A 17,768-nucleotide genomic window follows, 5' to 3' on the forward strand; every position below is an offset into this window, starting at 1 on the left:
TTATCTATGTCTTTAGGGTTAGTAGGGGTACCTCTGCAGATTCTTCTTATGCATGCTATTTTCACATATCTGCATAGTCATATGATGAAAAAATATACATATGATGACGAACTTTTTAATTTTACAAGCCTTTGTATCTCATAAAATAACATTGGAGATATGTTTCCTGCTATGAATACATGACTGCTACAAATGTACACTTTAGTAATGAGGTCCAATGGGACAGACGTGCAATGAAATAGTACTGTGTCTGCTTCTGGTGTTGTGAGGCGGGGACATTGGGGTTGGTGGTGCCGGCTTCTTCTTCTGATAATTGATTACATCTCAACCGACACTTTCAGGATCACACCCTTTTCGCCTCGCTCTCTATTCCCCCTCTGGTTAAATGATCACCCTTTAGCCACCGTCAATCCCGGTTATATTGTGATTAGCCCTCTGCACTGTGGAGGTGAGCTGGGGTGCCGGGAAATCGTGCCATCTGGAAAATACAAGTCGAGCTTTAATTAAGTGTAAGCGGTCTAGCGGCGTGCTCACCCTCCGAGTGTTTGTTGAGGTTCGCTGGTTCTCGCCATCGTCGAGGTACCATTGCGAATGCACTTTGAGCTCGCTGTCAACAAGGCTGCGTTGTTTATTTGCTCACGAGCCACTTCATGGCCCGATGGGAAACTACGCCGCCTGGAGCAGGTCATCGTGCTCCGGTGTCGCGTCCTAAAGTGATTACCCCCCTTCAAATGAAGCAATGTTCTGCAAACAAGGCGACAATTTCTGCCGTGGAAAGTTTAATATGCTCACCATGTGCGTCAAATGTATTTTACGAGTGTCCTTTTTTTCACGCAAAAAAAAGTCGCCGCTGCTTAAGCGCGCAAATGTTACATTAACTCGTCACATTTTAAACTCTTTGGCATTAAATTAAGGGATATTCGCGCTGCTCAGGAAGAACGTTTCCCTGTTTTTTTTACGAGACGTCTTGCCGCGTCATTTTTCATTGCTTCTTTGCTGCAGAAGGACTCTCGGTTTGCTCTTTGTGAGTCGTTGGGTAGAGGTGTGTGTGGGTCGTTTTTAAAACGCTACCCGGCTGTTTTTGCATTTACAAAGTGTGGAGGTGTGCCAAGTTTTATCTTGCCACAGAGTGCAGAGCAGTTCTTGCGAAACTTTGTCTAGGTTGAATGTGTGGCTTGACAGCATGAGGCATAGAAGGTCTAAGCACTTGTCAGAGAAAAAAATGCAGTGATTTATTTTTGAATAGCCAGAAAACTTTGGAGAATACTGTAACATTGTATTAACTTATTGTGCAATGTTGTGGAGCATTTTGGGTAAAAGCGTATATGAGCAACATTTTCAATCTGGGTTTCCACGTGAATATCGCTCTCTGTGCTGAACAGGACCCCGTCGTTAAGAAAGGGGTGCTTTTGCTGACAGTGACTGGGAACCTGGCAGCTTAGGTCACAGACCTGACTCAGCTGATGTGACTTAGAAGTGTTGAAAACAATAGAGTGTTGTCTTGCTTAAATACATGCTGCTTGATTATATTGGTCTGGAAAGCCAATGGGCCGATAGACTTAGAAAATATATATATAGTTTTTTTTATTGATAAATGAAAAATAAACACGACGGAGCTCTGCATTTGCTGTAAGGCTATATTGCTGAGATGAGACAAGATTCAGGTGGGAAAGAAAAAAACGTTTATTTTGTGCAGAGATCTTACTTTTCTGGTTGCTATCTCAACGTCCTTGCATTCTATGCTGAAATCGTGGCCAGTGCAATCCTGCGCCTTAGAGTGCCACTTCAGGTAGAGATTTAAACTGCAAGGAGGTTAGGGGCATCTCTAATGGGAATGAGGTAGAATGAAAAAATTAGTGACTTAGCAGGGTTAAGGGCAAGGGCCGATAGAATGGTATGGCTTGAGCACGTGTTGAGAAGAGGCCAAGGAGATGCAGTTAGTACGGCTATAGGTAGATGCCCGCCAATGCAGGGTAGATGGTTGAGGGAGACCGCATGTGAGATAGGAGGATGCAGTAGCATGAGACTTGATGGCAGTGCACGTGACGAGTTAAGAAGAGGCACAGAATCGATAAACGTGGAAATAAAATATGAGTACATAATTCTCAGCTATAATGGAACTTTTGGCTTGGAAAATGAAATTGTACGTGTCTCCATTTCAGTGTATAATTATCGATGTAAGTTCATGCTTATTTATGTAATTCTATGTATTGTGTAAATGCATCTGAGTCTATGGGTCTGTGTGCGAGTGTATGGGTTTGTATGCAAGCCTGTCGTTCTCTTTGTAAGTATATGTATTGTGTAACTGTAAGTCTATAACTTATGTATGCGAATCTATGGGGCTTCTGGCCTAGAAGAAGATGTAAGCCTATACGTCTCTACATAAGCCTATGCGAATGTATGGGTCTCAATGTGAGTACATGGTGCTCTATGCAATCCTATAGAGCGTGTAAACTGCATGCGAGTCTATTGAATGTCTATCTAAGGGTTGTCAATGCGAGCAGCAAAGAAGAGGCACAGAACAGTTGTAAATGGTCAAATACAATCTAAGCAGGTTGGCGAAGAAAAAGCAGCGGAATCTAATTTCTAATCTAATCTATTGACTAGAATTTCAGTGGCCTACGGCCACGGTGCTCTAGCTCCTGTGGAGGGCTTCTTAGTGCCTCGACCGTCACCCCAACTGATGTCCTACTCCCAACCCCTCCCCCCAATGTGTGCGGATACTACTGATTATTGTATGTAGGGTGTGTAGGCATATATGCTTACAAAATACATTGCCTTTTTTGGTGGAGTGGGGGGGGGGGTTTGACGATTGTTGTAAACCTGTTGGATAAACTTTTCACCCCCACATCTGGGGGGCGGGGGGGGTCCATTTTCAATAATTTTTAGATTCAGGCCTTCTGAAGGCGCTCTTATAATTTAGTTGACAGACAAACGGAACGCCAGGGTTTCACAATAGAGCGCCTTCACTCAAAGCACTTGACATAGCTTTCAAATCGGTGACAGAATGGAATGATGTAGTTGACAGGGGCGTGCTACGAGGATTGAGGAATGAGCGACAGCGATAGAAGAGTACTTAGGGATCACGAAAGTGTAGGAGAGGGATGGGAAGGAGTGGAGGGGCGAGGGGAGGTAGAAGGAAGAGAATGGGCAATAGAGGTGAGCTTTAAGAGAGGAATAGATGGAGGTTCAGGAGGGAGACTGCTTAATGTACAGGGGCAGTGCTGAGTCTAAAGGCAGTGTTAGTAAATGCGCAGTGTGAGTCTATATATGTATGTTGAACTTCTTTCGCACCGAGGGAGTGTTGAGTCAATGGGGAGTTTGAGTCTATGGGTAGTGTTGAGTCTATGGACAGTGTTGAGTGTATGAGCGGTGTGAGTCTATGGACAGTGTTGAGTCTATGGGCAGTGTTGAATCTATGGGCAGTGTTGAGTCTATGGACTGTGCGAGTCTATGAGCAGTGTGAGTCTATGGGCAGTGTTAGTCTATGGAGAGTGTTGAGTCTACGGACAGTGTTAGTCTATGGACAATGTTGAGTCTATGGACAGTGTTGAGTCTATGGGAAGTGTTAGTCTATGGAGAGTCTTGAGTCCATGGGCAGTGCTGCTTAACGTAGAAGGGAAGTTGATTCCAGTGGAGGGGTGCAAGGAGGGAGAAGGACTGAGAACGGGATTGTGCACAGGGAGAAGGAGGGACAGAGAGAGACAGAGAATCTCGTGAACGAAGAGGACGAGAGGGGACATGCAATGAGATGAGAGATGCAAGAGGAGGAGGGGTGGGGAGGAGAGCCTGTGGCTAACTGCCCCGTCGCTGCTCGTGCAGGTGATACACCTGACAGGGAGGCTGCGGGTGCGTTCCGCGCTGCCCTACGGCATGAGCGCGCCGACGCAGATCATGGGCATGGTGGCCTTGGCGCACGCCCTGCCGCCACCCACCATGAACGAGATACGCATCGACTGCCAGATGTTCGTCACCCGAGTCAACATGGATCTCAAGATCGTCTACTGTGAGAACAGGTGCCGGAAATGTTGCTATGTAGCTTTCAAGCTGCGGGGTTTTTTTTTTTGGGGGGGGGGGCGGTGGAGATGGAGGGGACGGGGTGTTGATATTGGGGTTTTTTTTGGGAAGAAAATGTTTACACTGTTGTTGTTGTTGTCGTCAGCCTGTACCGTCCCCCCCTGCCGGACAGTTCCATTCTCCCCCTTGATATTTGTAAAGTACAGATATCAGGTGATCGTGATATTATCAGAAAAGTGCACATGCAATACAATACGATTTGGATTTGGAGAGGGTCAAAATGCAATTTCATCTCAAGACGCTGTATGGAAGAGTTGAGCACACTTATCTTTTTGCGAGAAAGAGACAGTTAGTCGTAGACGGAGAGGAAAAGAGCAAGGTCTCTTGCCTGAGACTTGGGGATGCCACGGTGGCTAGGAGATGTTAACTACCTCTCCTGATATACAGGAGGTCATGGGATCGACCCCAACCCTGACGCCTGCTGTATATTTGGAGTTTGGGGGACCCGGATTTTTCTCCGGGTCCTCCGGTTTCTCCCTCCACATTTTGAAACACGCGTTCAGAGTATTTTGGCTGCCGTAAATTTCCACGTGATAAGCCACTTCGTTGAGCTATCATCTGTGGCCAGGTGGCTTACATATAAAAAGAATAATAGCTCAGTGGGCCTTACCTGGTTACAAAAAATATATATTGTTCAGTTTTCGAACACGGGCAGGGAGATGACAGCAGGGATACCTGTGGAAAGGGATCCCCCGAGGCTCTGTGGGTGGCAGAGGAGAGTGGGCGACCTTCCAGTGGGAAGAGGTTAACCGCGGCTTTGAAACAAAAAGTCGCCCTTGTGCCTCCGTCTTGAGATTATGCTGTAATTGCCCAGTGTTATTTTGATTCACAGTTGTGTGGATTTACAATTGAAGATTAAGCACCATTTTTTTTTGCTTCAGAGGAATATCACAAAGCGCAAAAAAATGATTGCTTTTGCACTATGCCTGAAATTAGCTCTAGTAGCAGGTTAATCAAGGGGCATTTTGTATCGTTGTTAGGTGCGCACCTCTATGCGGTGTGCGAGCACACACCGCGATACCCTGGGCTTAAACTAGCGAGCACTTGCACGCATCGGCTATTTCTTAACAATTCACAGACACATAGCATGCAGAATGCAGTGTAGTGCTACGGAGGCTCACGGTGTCACCATAAAAGAAAATATGGGTTATAAAAAATGCAACTTAAAACCAGTCATGCTGCAAATTAGAAAAGGCGAGATCTGTCTTTCCTCCCAAAAAAGAGAGAACAATATCGCTGTTTTTCCCTGTGTGTGTTCCTTAAGTTGGGGTCTTTCTTTTGCACTGATTAGATTCTCATGTCAGACAACGAGGGCTGTATTCGGCTCTGTGCACCCATGCCGAAAAGCTGAATTCACTACATGAGCGAGCTTACAAATGATTTTGTTATGGCTCACAGGGCATAAACCATTCTTGGTCTGTGTACACTCCACACGCTGCCACTTTTGAATGACACAGCGAAACACATTGCAGTTCTGTCCGAGAGAAAATTTCGTGATATCAAAAACCATTTGGCTCGAGACACCGTGGTTTTCATTCACTACTTATGAGATGTATTTTTCTTATGAAAAAAAAGATTGTGTAAGATAAATAAAAATTACTTTGTTAGTAATTTTCCAAGTTACGTTTTATGCTGTATCTGCTTATCAGTTACGAATGACAAAATGTCTCGACATACCCTCTTTGCATACAATTTAAAAAAGTTGTTTCAGAAGAAATACTTCATCACCACCGGTTTTTTAAGTAATAACTTTATTTTAGTTTATAATTATGTGGGAAAACGATTCATTGAGGCTTCGGTAACCAACAATGCAGTGAAAGAACTCAGCCTTTTATAAATACGGGCAGAATGGAGGTTTTCAGGGTAAATATATTTTAAAATTAGTTTGACATGTGGAAGTGTGTACGAAACTTTCTCAAAAAAACCTCACAAAAAACCCCTTTGCTCTTCCATCAACATCTATAGAATCGTAAGTCATGGTGGTGTTCTGGACACGTGCCATTCCATTTCATCACGGCAGCTTCATTTGAAATTACACTTCAAGGCGTTTCATTAAACCCGGCAAGTTCTATCAAGATAAAAAAGATGTCCTTCTTCCTTTTCCAACAGCATGCAGTGTCAATCGGAACTGCAGGCCCCACAATGCAATGCTAAGCGAGGTTTTGCGATTCGGTCTTCGGTCAGGGAGCGTCCCTCCTTGAAGTGTGAACATGAATCAACTCATTCCCATTATGTCGACTAGCTACATCTGGCATGGAGAATTTTGAAAAAAAGAAATAAAAAGGATAAAAAAACCCTTTGGCAGTTCACTGGTTCAGCAACAAATTGAAATCTAGACCCAGCTCCCATTCATGATACAAGAATAACTCTAGCCGGGCGACACTGTTTGTGCACGATAATGGTTTATGAGGATTCACAAAAGAAAAGCCTCCAATGCAGCGGCTGCGATCAAAATCGTGCGAGAAGAATAAAATTGCTCTCACCTTGAGATGCTAAGCAGAGCCCTTCAGACCTTAAGAATTCAACACGCAGGTTTAACACGTGCTCAAACGAATAGCCCTCCTCGCACGCAATTCGCTATCCCGCCGTTGGAGCAAGCCGCATTAAAACACGCCTCATATGCAATTGATAAAGTGCCGCGGCGCTCTGCGTTGTTATCTCTAAGCGAGCACGCTGCTATGTTCAGGATAAGTGATTACATGGACCTGGCGCCGGCCGACCTGGTGGGGAGGAGCTGCTACCACTTCATTCACGCCGAGGACGTGGAGGGGATTCGCCAGAACCACATCGACAGTGAGTAGTGCACAGCGCGCAGGGCGCACGAGTGGGAGATGTGTTCCCTGCTCGAGCGCTCAGTCATCCTGCCCACACTTAGCATGGTCCAGCATCACCATCGTCGTCGTCGTCGTCATCGGTCGTGATCAATCCACTGCTGGACTAAGGCTTCTCTGAGTGGTCACCACCTCTCGATGGTACCACAAACTATCTCGCATCCGCACATGAGCCGATTCCAATCCCTCGCTATGTGTCTGCGGCGGACGGTTTATTGAGTGTTTTCCCTACGTTGTCTGCCACTGCGGCATTCGTCTTGAAAAGTGGACGTCATACTGTCCAGTGATAGACCCTGGCCCAAGCCCACTTACTTTTCTTAGTAGTCAAAACCATGTTGAAAATTACGTATTATCTCCCGCACCTCCAATTAGCATGGTTGGCTACGTACGGTGCGAAATAAGTTCAACATACTGTACATACATCTCTGTAATTCTAAACACACGTTTCTCCATGCTTATTTGTGCACTTTCATCTTTTGTTCGTTTTTCTTTATTTCCCATCTATACGTAATAGAAGGCAATATGTACTTAAGAAACACTCTCCTTCTTAGACGTGTTGTTATGCCACTTGTCATTCGTCACGTAAGGCCTGTAGGCATGTGACGATGCACCGATTTGTTACTTATTCGCACACAATTCGTGCAACCGAGCACGTGCATTATTATTTACAATTTGCATGCGTTTTACTGAATTGGTGGCCTCTGCGTGGCCTCTGTGACCACTTTAAAAGCCACTGCTTTTGCCCACAATAAAACATAAAAGGGAATCGGTTCTTGAATTGAAGCTCTGACCCCGAATCGTGACACTCCTTCGTTGAATCGCAAGGAGGTGAATCTTTCCGTGCTTAAAATTCATCCGAGCAGTGGCATTCTCGCGTGACGTGGTCACGGTCCCCATGACACCCCGTGATCTTTCTCGGCCATAGGCACAGCTGCATCGATTTTCTTTAGCAATTGATGAATGATTGTGTTGTCGGGGGAAAAAAATGCAGTATTTGTTATGAATGTGACCTTATTTATTTCTATTTGTAGGCATGTTGGTTCTTCCATTTTTATCAATATAGAAATGTATTCAAACAACAACCAATATACTTTGTTTATTATTCATTGATGTGCCTTTTAAAAAAATCAGAAACCTATTTAAGCATTTTAGGAAACACTCATGAAATTGTCTTGAGTGTCAGTCCGTGCCAAGGGCATATCCTGAAGCAAACCAAGGAATCTTCACGGAATTTGATGTGCAGATCAAAATCACGTAAATATTTTAGCGCCAACAAAAAAAATGATTTCGGGAAGGTGGGGTGTTTGATTAATTTTTTTTGTAAGATGCGGTGGCAGCGGTAAGAAACATGCTTGTGGTGCGAACTACACAACACGTTCCACGTATGGAACGCGGCGTTCTAAAGAGCGAGCTGATGTACCATCAGCACACACCTTGCTCTTCTGAAGGTTTGCCAGGGATGTAATGGAATTTTTTACGTCTTTTTTGAAGTAGGAGGGTGCTCAAAATCCACAGCAAACTTTTTGGTCGGATTTTTTTTTTACCCACTGAAAGTAGTTAATGCCTTCCAGTGCAAGCCCTTTTTCACGATTGCAAATATCATACCATGTGCAGCACAACCCCTGCCCTTCTGCATTGGACTCCTCAGTCATACTGAACAGCCTGCACAACAACAACAACATATACGTTTTTTGGCACACAACTTTACCCTCAAAGCTTTTGCATTGGCAATTAATTGTGGCATCGCTCCACTTCTCCTCCCAACAAAAAAAAATGTTGTTGGGATGGGAAGCATATGACGCTGGTTAAAATGCACTGGATTCTTCACGTGCATTTTAAAGTTATATTTATTGGAAGCAAACAGAAAAAAAGAGAGAAAATATAAAATATTTCAAAATTAAGATATATTTTACAGCTTTATAATGTTCCAATCAACATAAAATATTGCCCCACGTACAATTCCTAGGCCCGTCTCCCCCAGCTAAGTCTGACTTGTATATCATTCTTAGGCACACGTGGGGATGTAACCTTGCGTCAAATGCTTATCTCCACAGATTTTGGAACTGTATACGAAAAAATAGTGGGAGGTGGGGGGGCTGAACTTTGGGGCTAGGTGCATTAAAATAGGAATATAAATGTGTGTCGGGGGGGGGGCTTTCCTGTGGCAAATTGAGGCTTAGTGTATTGTGCTGCCCTTTAGGATGCCTGACTTACAATAAAGCGGTTGTCACTAAATGGCGTGACAGTTTAATTACTCCAGTGTGCACGGATGCTGCCAGACTTGTTAATAGCTTCCTTGGGCTAATGGCATCTGTACAGATTTTTTTTTGTATTTTCGTACAGGGAGGGGTGGTGGTGGGGGGCTGACATGAATGGAATTTACGAACAAACATAACTGCCATCTTCCGTATTTCGATGTTTGTGCAGATCCTGTGCTTAATTGTCACCTTCACAAGAACCACAAACATCAATTATTGTTGTTATTGTTGTTGTCAAATGACGAAGATGAATATAATAACGATAATGATGATGATAATTATCATTATTTTCCACAGTGCTGAACAAGGGGCAGTGTGTTACCAAGTACTACCGCTGGATGCAAAAAAGTGGCGGTTACGTTTGGATACAATCAAGCGCTACGATCGCCATCAACACAAAGAACATCAATGAGAAAACCATTGTATGGATCAACTATGTTCTCAGGTGCTTAAACCATTATTCATTCCAACCATATACTTTAAATTTAACGATGCGGTATTAAAGAGAGGATTGCCAAATCTAGAATTGCCAAAGCTACGTGGAGAAAATACGTTTTTTTAATCGGGGTGAATGTATATTTATCGCCATCTTAAGGAGCAGCTCTGGAACAATTTTGATTCATGATTCTGTTCTTGCGGGTTAGATCATGTAGGTATCACGTGAAAATAGTTTTACTATAATCCTACACCGCCCAAAAGAGCCGATCAAACCAGGTTGTGGCAGGTGCAATTATGGAAATTGAGTTTTTCAGCAAACCCGAATGTTGAAAAGCAAGCAAAATTTTTATAATTGGATAAAACATTTCGCTGAGGATTATATTCAGCATCATCAGGTGTTAGCAAAAGCTTAGATCTGGCGTAAAAGAGTTTCCTGGTCCGTTAGTATGTGGCGTGATGTTAACTATCTCGCCTGGTGTACAGGAGGTCGTGGGGTTGATCCCAATGCTGACGCCTGTATATTTGGAGTTTGCATGCTTTCCCGTGGTCTTGTGGATTTTTCTCCGGGTCCTCTGATTTTTCCATCCTCAATTAGAAACATGCATTCAGAGTATTTGGCTGCTTAAATTTCCACAGGATAAGCCACTTGGTTAAACTATCATTTGTGGCAAGGTCACTTTAGAAAAAAAGAGCTATATATCAATTGGTCCTTAAATGGTGAAATAAAAAAAGTGTTTCGTTTAATCGGTGCCATGACATCATCAGGACAGCCATGTACAGTGAGGGAAAAAAGTATTAGGTCCCCTGCTGATTTTGTACGTTTGCCCACTGACAAAGAAATGATCAGTCTATATATTTTAATGGTAGGTTTATTTGAACAGTGAGAGACAGAATAACAACAAGAAAATCCAGAAAAACGCATGTCAAAAATGTTATAAATTGATTTGCATTTTAATGAGGGAAATAAGTATTTGACCCCCTCTCAATCAGAAAGATTTCTGGCTCCCAGATGTCTTTTATACAGGTAACAAGCTGAGATTAGGAGCACACTCTTAAAGGGAGTGCTCCTAATCTCAGCTTGTTACCTGTATAAAAGACACCTGTCCACAGAAGCAATCAATCAGATTCCAAACTCTCCACCATGGCCAAGACCAAAGAGCTCTCCAAGGATGTCAGGGACAAGATTGTAGACCTACAAAAGGCTGGAATGGGCTACAAGACCATTGCCAAGCAGCTTGGTGAGAAAGTGACAACAGTTGGTACGATTATTCGCAAATGTAAGAAACACAATAACTGTCAATCTCCCTTGGCCTGGGGCTCCATGCAAGATCTCACCTCGTGGAGTTGCAATGATCATGAGAACGGTGAGGAATCAGCCCAGAACTACACGGGAGGATCTTGCCAATGATCTCAAGGCAGCTGGGACCATAGTCACCAAGAAAACAATCGGTAACACACTATGCCGTGAAGGACTGAAATCCTGCAGCGCCCGCAAGGTCCCCCTGCTCAAGAAAGCACATATACATGCCCGTCTGAAGTTTGGCAATGAACATCTGAATGATTCAGAGGACAACTGGGTGAAAGTGTTGTGGTCAGATGAGACCAAAATTGAGCTCTTTGGCATCAACTCAACTCGCCGTGTTTGGAGGCGGAGGAATGCTGCCTATTACCCCAAGAACACCATCCCCACCGTCAAACATCGAGGTGGAAACATTATGCTTTGGGAGTGTTTTTCTGTTGAGGGGACAGGACAACTTCACTGCATCAAAGGGACGATGAACGGGGCCATGTACCTTCAAATCTTGGGTGAGAACCTCCTTCCCTCAGCCAGGGCATTGGAAATGGGTCGTGGATGGGTATTCCAGCATGACAATGATCCAAAACACACGGCCAAGGCAACAAAGGAGTGGCTCAAGAAGAAGCACATTAAGGTCCTGGAGTGGCCTAGCCAGTCTCCAGACCTTAATCCCATGGAAAATCTGTGGAGGGAGCTGAAAGTTCGAGTTGCCAAACGTCAGCCTCGAAACCTTAATGACTTGGAGAAGATCTGCAAAGAGGAGTGGGACAAAATCCCTCCTGAGATGTGTGCAAACCTGGTGGCCAACTACAAGAAACGTCTGACCTCTGTGATTGCCAACAAGGGTTTTGCCACCAAGTACTAAGTCATGTTTTGCAGAGGGGTCAAATACTGATTTTCCTCATTAAAATGCAAATCAATTTATTTTATTTTTGACATGCGTTTTTCTGGCTTTTTGTTGTTGTTATTCTGTCTCTCACTGTTCAAATGAACCTACCATTAAAATCATAGACTGATCATTTCTTTGCCAGTGGGCAAACGTACAAAATCAGCAGGGGATCAAATACTTATTTCCCTAACTGTAGGTGAAACAGTTTAATAATGATCATGCTTGCTGGTGGGAATTTATGAATCGCCACTGTTTGTGATCATGATTTTATGTAATGGTTATTGTTTGCTGTGGCATATCGTAGTGTATCTCAATGGCTGCAGCAAAAGGTCATGCGAAAAGATTACATACAACATATAAGAATTACAGAAATATGTTCATACGCAGGATTCCATCCATTGTGAGTATAGGATTTTATTTTAATGAATGAATTGCTGCATCATTACACTCCTGCTTAGGAGTTTCGGCTGAATGTGAATTTCATTTCCCAAAAAATAATGTGTTCGTGGTTGCATTATACATATTTTCTCACACATTCACTCTGTCACATTATATTACAGAAACTTAGTTTGGGAGTATTTTTAAAATATTAATTACAATTGACTGTATTAAAATGCAGGAACTACTAATCGTGCTTGATCTGAATTATTATGAAAATTTAGTAATAATTACGTATTAAACATTACTATTATATGCCTATGGGAAGCACATTGCTAAAAATTATATTAAATCTTAAAACGACACCTTATTACGAACATAAAAATCCCAAAACAATTATAATTCGCATTTTGTTAACATCACACTGGAAAATCATATATATTTTTTTACTCGTAATTAAAGAACAATGACTATTTTTAAAACAATAAAAAAAGAGAACTCATTGGAGATTCATTTGTCGAAAATGTTCTCCACAACGTTGAACATTCTTGCGGCAATTAAAAGCCAGCCTGTTTGAGAGATTTCATATTGGATGGTGCGAGTGCTTCAGCTTTGCCCCAGGATAAAACAAAGCCTACTCCTGGAGTGGTTTCTCCTTGTTTGTTTGATGTCGTTTGATTAAGTTTTGCTAATGAATCCCCCCCTGGCATTGCAGTGACCCCGAGTACAAGGACTGCCCCATGGACGTGCAGCAACTGCCACACCTCTACAAGAAATCCTCAGAGTCTTCGGAAACATCTGATTCTGACTCAGACTCCAAGGGGAATTCAGGTCTGTGTGCAGTAATAAGAAAAGCAAGTTGCCAGTTTGCCAGAGGAATCGAACGATTTTGTAGTTGTGCACTTTGTTAACCAGTTCAAAGTGGATGCTCGGATTTTTTTATTTAATTTAAATGTGATGGTTGCCCCCGGAGTCATGGTTGGCACACCAGAATTGCAATCCAGAAGTCACTAGTTCGATTCAATCTCCCGGCACAGCAGTTGAAACAATGGTGCAAGCATCTTAAATCGCCCCACCGCCTCTATTCACGCAGCAATAGAAACGGATACCATAGTTTCCCGATTAGTCCATTGGCATATCGCGCGTGGTAGGGTAAAGTGTTGGTACTACCACCTTTTCCAAAACGTCTGCCCAGCGTGAAAGAGTTGGCCAAAATACTCTCGAGTAGAGAGGCTCCCTAGAGCTCCCTCTAGTGAAAGCCCTTCTGCCAGCAGTGGTGTGAGACGAGCAATCAATTGCAGGGCTGCTCCTTTACCTTTTTTTCCATGGTTAAATGCACACGCAAAAGCGTAAAACCCCCAAGCTGGTTTTCCGGCGTTTTGCTGTAGGCGTTGTATGCAACCATTGGCCGTGTCGCCGGGTCTGTGTCTCAGATGATCGCGACAGCCCCAAGCCCAATCAGCGGCACGGTCAGTCCCGCAGCGGCGACAGCTGGGACCCGGAGGGAACCAGGAGTGGCGGGCGGCGCTCGGGAGCCAACATGCACCACGAGGAGGGCAGTTCCAGCAGCCTGGGGGAGGAGGAAGAGGAGGAGGAGGAAGAAGAAGAAGAGGAGGAAGTGGAGGAAGAGGAGGGGGAGGAGAGCAGTGAGGAGAAGAGCTCGGAGAGCTCTTACTGCGAGGAACAAGGCTACGGCGCCGATGAGCGCTGCGTGTCTTTGCGTTCCGGCGGCGTCAAAGTCGAAGAGTTCGGCCTGCGACGGCCGGATGTGGTGGGCATCGTTGGCCGGGAAGGCATGGATGGTTATGACGGCACCGGGCAGACAAACGCACAGCAGTCCACAAAGCGCCCTAAGAGGAAAAAGCACAAGAGACAACGACCAAATTGCACTCCTCTGCAAAGCTTACCCAGTCCCCGTGAAGAGGAGATGGATAGCAGACGGTATTCCAGACACTCAGCCTCGTCACACAATCAGGTGAAAATGGAAGAGTCTATTAACTTCGAAGACAGCAGCATTTGGGACTACCCTCCTAACAGGGAGATTTCACGGAACGAGTTGCCCTACAGCATGACCGGTCCCTCCCAGGCAAAGCACTACTCTTCTGGCCACGGGGCGCAGTCGAGTTTGCACGTGGCCATCCCCGACTCGGTTCTGACCCCGCCGGGCCCCGACAGCGCCACGAGTCAGAAGTCCGTGTTCACAGCCTCCCCGAACCCCGCCGCACCCAACTCCGCGAGCACTTTACTGGCGTCCGACCCCCTGTCCCCTCCGCTGTCGGCCTCGCCGCGCGACGGCAAAGTGGGCCAGGCGGTGAGCGTCAGCCCGTCGGGCCTCTACGACGTCGACGCCCTGCAGCGGCTGCACGCCGGCGGCCCGGCGCCGCCGCCGCAGACGCGGCGGCGGCGGGGCGCCGGCGGCGGCGGCGGCGCCGGGGCGGCGGGGGCGGGGGGGGCGGCTTCGAGCGACGGCGACGCGAGCCCCCCCGCACAGCGCCTCTACACGACGGGCGCCATCCGCTACGCGCCGGCCGACTCGGCCTCCTCGTTCGCCGGGGACGGCGGGGCCCAACTGGGCACGCAGCCCAGCATGGGGCTGGCGGGGTGCGGCGGCGGCGGCGGCGGCGGCGGCGGCGTTGGGTACCACGGACTTGACGGCAAGACGCCCATGGAGGTGCTTTACCAGCGCATGCAGCAGATGGGGGTGCCCACGCCGTTTGCCGGGTCGGTGGCGGGCGGCGGGCTCTCTCACCTGTCGGCGGGAGCGGTGTTTACGACCGCGGATGGCTACCTGGCCACGATTCCCTTCTCGCTCTACAGCAATGGCTCGCAGCCCCCACAGACGCCAGACCAGGATGATGACTAACCAAACGGCTACCGTACTATAATAATACCGTCGGTTCCGACTTTCGAAAGCACTTTGCCCTTCCCCCCCCCCCCCCCTTGTTGTCCTTCTGTACAAAACTAGAGGCCAGGATAACCACGTCGTAGTGATTCGTACCGCTTTGAAAAGCCAATGTTTTGTTTTGTTTCGAGCAGACTGTGTGTATTAATATGCAGCTCAGTGTCTCCATCAGAGTAAATGTGCCATAATTGACTTTTTAACTTTTGAGCGATAAACGCACCAACTGTTACATTAATGTGCTGTTCGTTTGTTGCAAATTTGTTTAATGTAAAAAGAAAAGACTTTTGTCATATGTATACACTAATTAATAAATAGACTCATGATTTAAGAATTATGGTAATAACGTTTGGAGACATGTATAACAAAAGGCATTACGATACAAATGTTTTGAGTGATGGTTACTTTTTAAAAAGGGTTGTAAACAGCAAATGTTACAATACAAAATACGCGTCACGATTTGAATTCAAGTAAATGAGTTTCTACAGCACTAAACTATGTATTAATACCATAATAATGTTTTGCACAACCTCCAAAATGTATTTAACAAATGAAGGAGCAATTGCTACACCCCGAAGGTATTAAGTAGTACCTACTATAATCGCCCAAAAATGTCTGTCCGTCCCACGCGTGACGTCACTCCACGAGGCCCACCCCCCTCATTAATATTTATGAGTGCGTGGATTTTTACACCAACGCAAGAGGAAGGTCGAGCTGAATTAAATCATTTATTATGCAAAGTCGCTTCAAATATGACGTTTCTTTACAGAAAGTGACGGTAAAAAATAAATGTACGCAGCACAGTGTTACATCCGTGCGTGACGTCACTGCAAAAGAGCCCCCCCCCCCCCTTCATTAATATTCATGCCCACGTGGACATTTACACTGACGCACAAGAAGGTCGCGCACTCCACATGCCGCACCCCTTCCCAATAACCATTAGCGGGTGACGTCACCACATGGGGCAACCCCCCCTCATTAATAATCATGAGCTGAACAATTTTTCTATTGAATATTTCAGATTTACTGCGATCTACACCCGTCCTTGGGCAGGCAAAAAGCTAGTTGCTTAAAAATATCTTATTCATGGTGACTATTTTACACGGCATCAATCCACCCACCATTTCTATGCTAAATATTATCACAGCAACCCTAAATATGACAATATTAAAACATAAAAATACACAAGGGTGTAGGAATTGTGTCAAACAACAACAACACGGTACTTATTATAACTAAAACCTATAAACGCAGTAAGTTTTAAGTAAAATAAATAATCAACGTTCACAAAGAGATGTGTATATTAAAACGACGATAGAAATTGGAAGAGAGGGGGGAAAAAATACACTTTATTTTAAACTTTCCTGCATAGCGAGAGGCCTTGCGTCTTAATGTTTTTTGTTATTTTAAGAATAAACTAAAGTTACGATTACGTGAGCTATCAATGCCGGTGTTCGGGTGACGTGAACAGGACACGCGCAGTGCTGGTCAGGAGGTCCGTGACACAACACAACGGGAGCCAGCAGGGCCGCACTTGTGAGGTTGGCATTAGCGCCTGTGGACTGACAGAGAAAGGTTTCTTAATTTATATATAATGAAAGGAATGTGTTAACTGTATAAAGATGATTATAGGACTTTACCCGGGCCGATATCACCATCCCCAACCCCCCGCCCCGCCCATCCATTTGTGCAAGAGTTTAGAAGTTCTCTATGAAATAATATAAAATGTGAATTAAATGTGCTAAAAGAAAGTAAGATGGAATAGCATATAATAAAAGTGGTTATTTTATAGTGAAACATGTCGGTGTTTTACGTGAATTTTTTATAGAAGCGAAGAACTACCTGTAAAAAAATATATAGTGTTGATTGTCTTAAAGCATAGACTCAGTAAGACTGAGGTTAATAATTATTTGTGTTGCTTTAATGTAAATTTTAAAGGGATATTTTTAGTTTTTGGAAAAAGAAAATAAATTTATTGTATGTAAGATTGTTTTTAACTACTTTTCTTAATGTCTTTGTATATTAACAGGGAAGCGCTATTAAAATCGGAAGACATTTCTTTGCCGTGCATGTTTCGAATCTTGACTTTTTTTTGCATGAATGATTGTAAGGAGATCATTTTTTTTTGCATTTATGTGGCTAGGAGAGAAACGTATGCACTCTTCAACTTCCATGTAAACGTTAGCGAAACTACAACGCTACAGTGTAAGTCCAGCTCATTCTTAAAAAAAAATCCTTTTTTATTGCTCCTCCTACGGAAAGCAAGTGTACTTTACAGTGTTGGTGTTGGCAATCTGAACATTATTGTGAACAAATTGATGTCGACTCTTTGTCTCATAAGCTCTTTGTCTGTGTGCCTTGCAGTCGTCTGATTGCTTCAGTCCTTTAGCGTTCCGCTTGTCTGTACTGAATTTGGATAAATATTGTACAATTATACAAGCTTTTCCCCGTCCCTGTCTGGTGTACTTTGTTATTCCATTCGTGCCTGGCTTCCTTATTCCCACGCCTAATCAGAGGTCTTTGTATTGTTTAGGGGGTTTTTTTGTCCTGGTGTTTCTACCAAACCACTTGGGCTAAGCATTCACTGATGTTACGATGAATAATTAATTTCTGAAAATGCCTTCCCACTCGTCCGTCCTTGTTATCTAAAGTCAATTTGCAGCAGCTGTACACCCTCTATTTGATTTGAACTAAATAACAT

At 44.5% G+C, this 17,768-nt stretch overlaps 1 protein-coding gene across 2 annotated transcripts in view; it reads left to right on the forward strand.

The window, feature by feature from the left end:
* Positions 1–17,519, forward strand: part of LOC116943123 (neuronal PAS domain-containing protein 3-like) — a 114,004-nt gene extending 96,485 nt beyond the window's left edge. For both annotated transcript variants that reach the window (XM_076067577.1, XM_076067578.1), the window contains 5 exons: positions 3,823–4,016; positions 6,764–6,870; positions 9,464–9,611; positions 12,884–12,999; positions 13,602–17,519. In XM_076067577.1, coding sequence (XP_075923692.1) covers positions 3,823–4,016; positions 6,764–6,870; positions 9,464–9,611; positions 12,884–12,999; positions 13,602–15,031 — 1,995 coding nt within the window. In that variant the 3' untranslated portion in view covers positions 15,032–17,519. The remainder of the gene's footprint in view (positions 1–3,822; positions 4,017–6,763; positions 6,871–9,463; positions 9,612–12,883; positions 13,000–13,601) is intronic.
* The last annotated feature ends 249 nt before the right edge of the window (positions 17,520–17,768 follow it).

Source organism: Petromyzon marinus, chromosome 17 (genome assembly GCF_048934315.1).
Source record: "Petromyzon marinus isolate PM22_M1 ecotype Great Lakes invasive population chromosome 17, UKy_Petmar_22M1.pri1.0, whole genome shotgun sequence".
In the NCBI taxonomy this organism is placed as follows: Eukaryota; Metazoa; Chordata; class Hyperoartia; order Petromyzontiformes; family Petromyzontidae; genus Petromyzon; species Petromyzon marinus.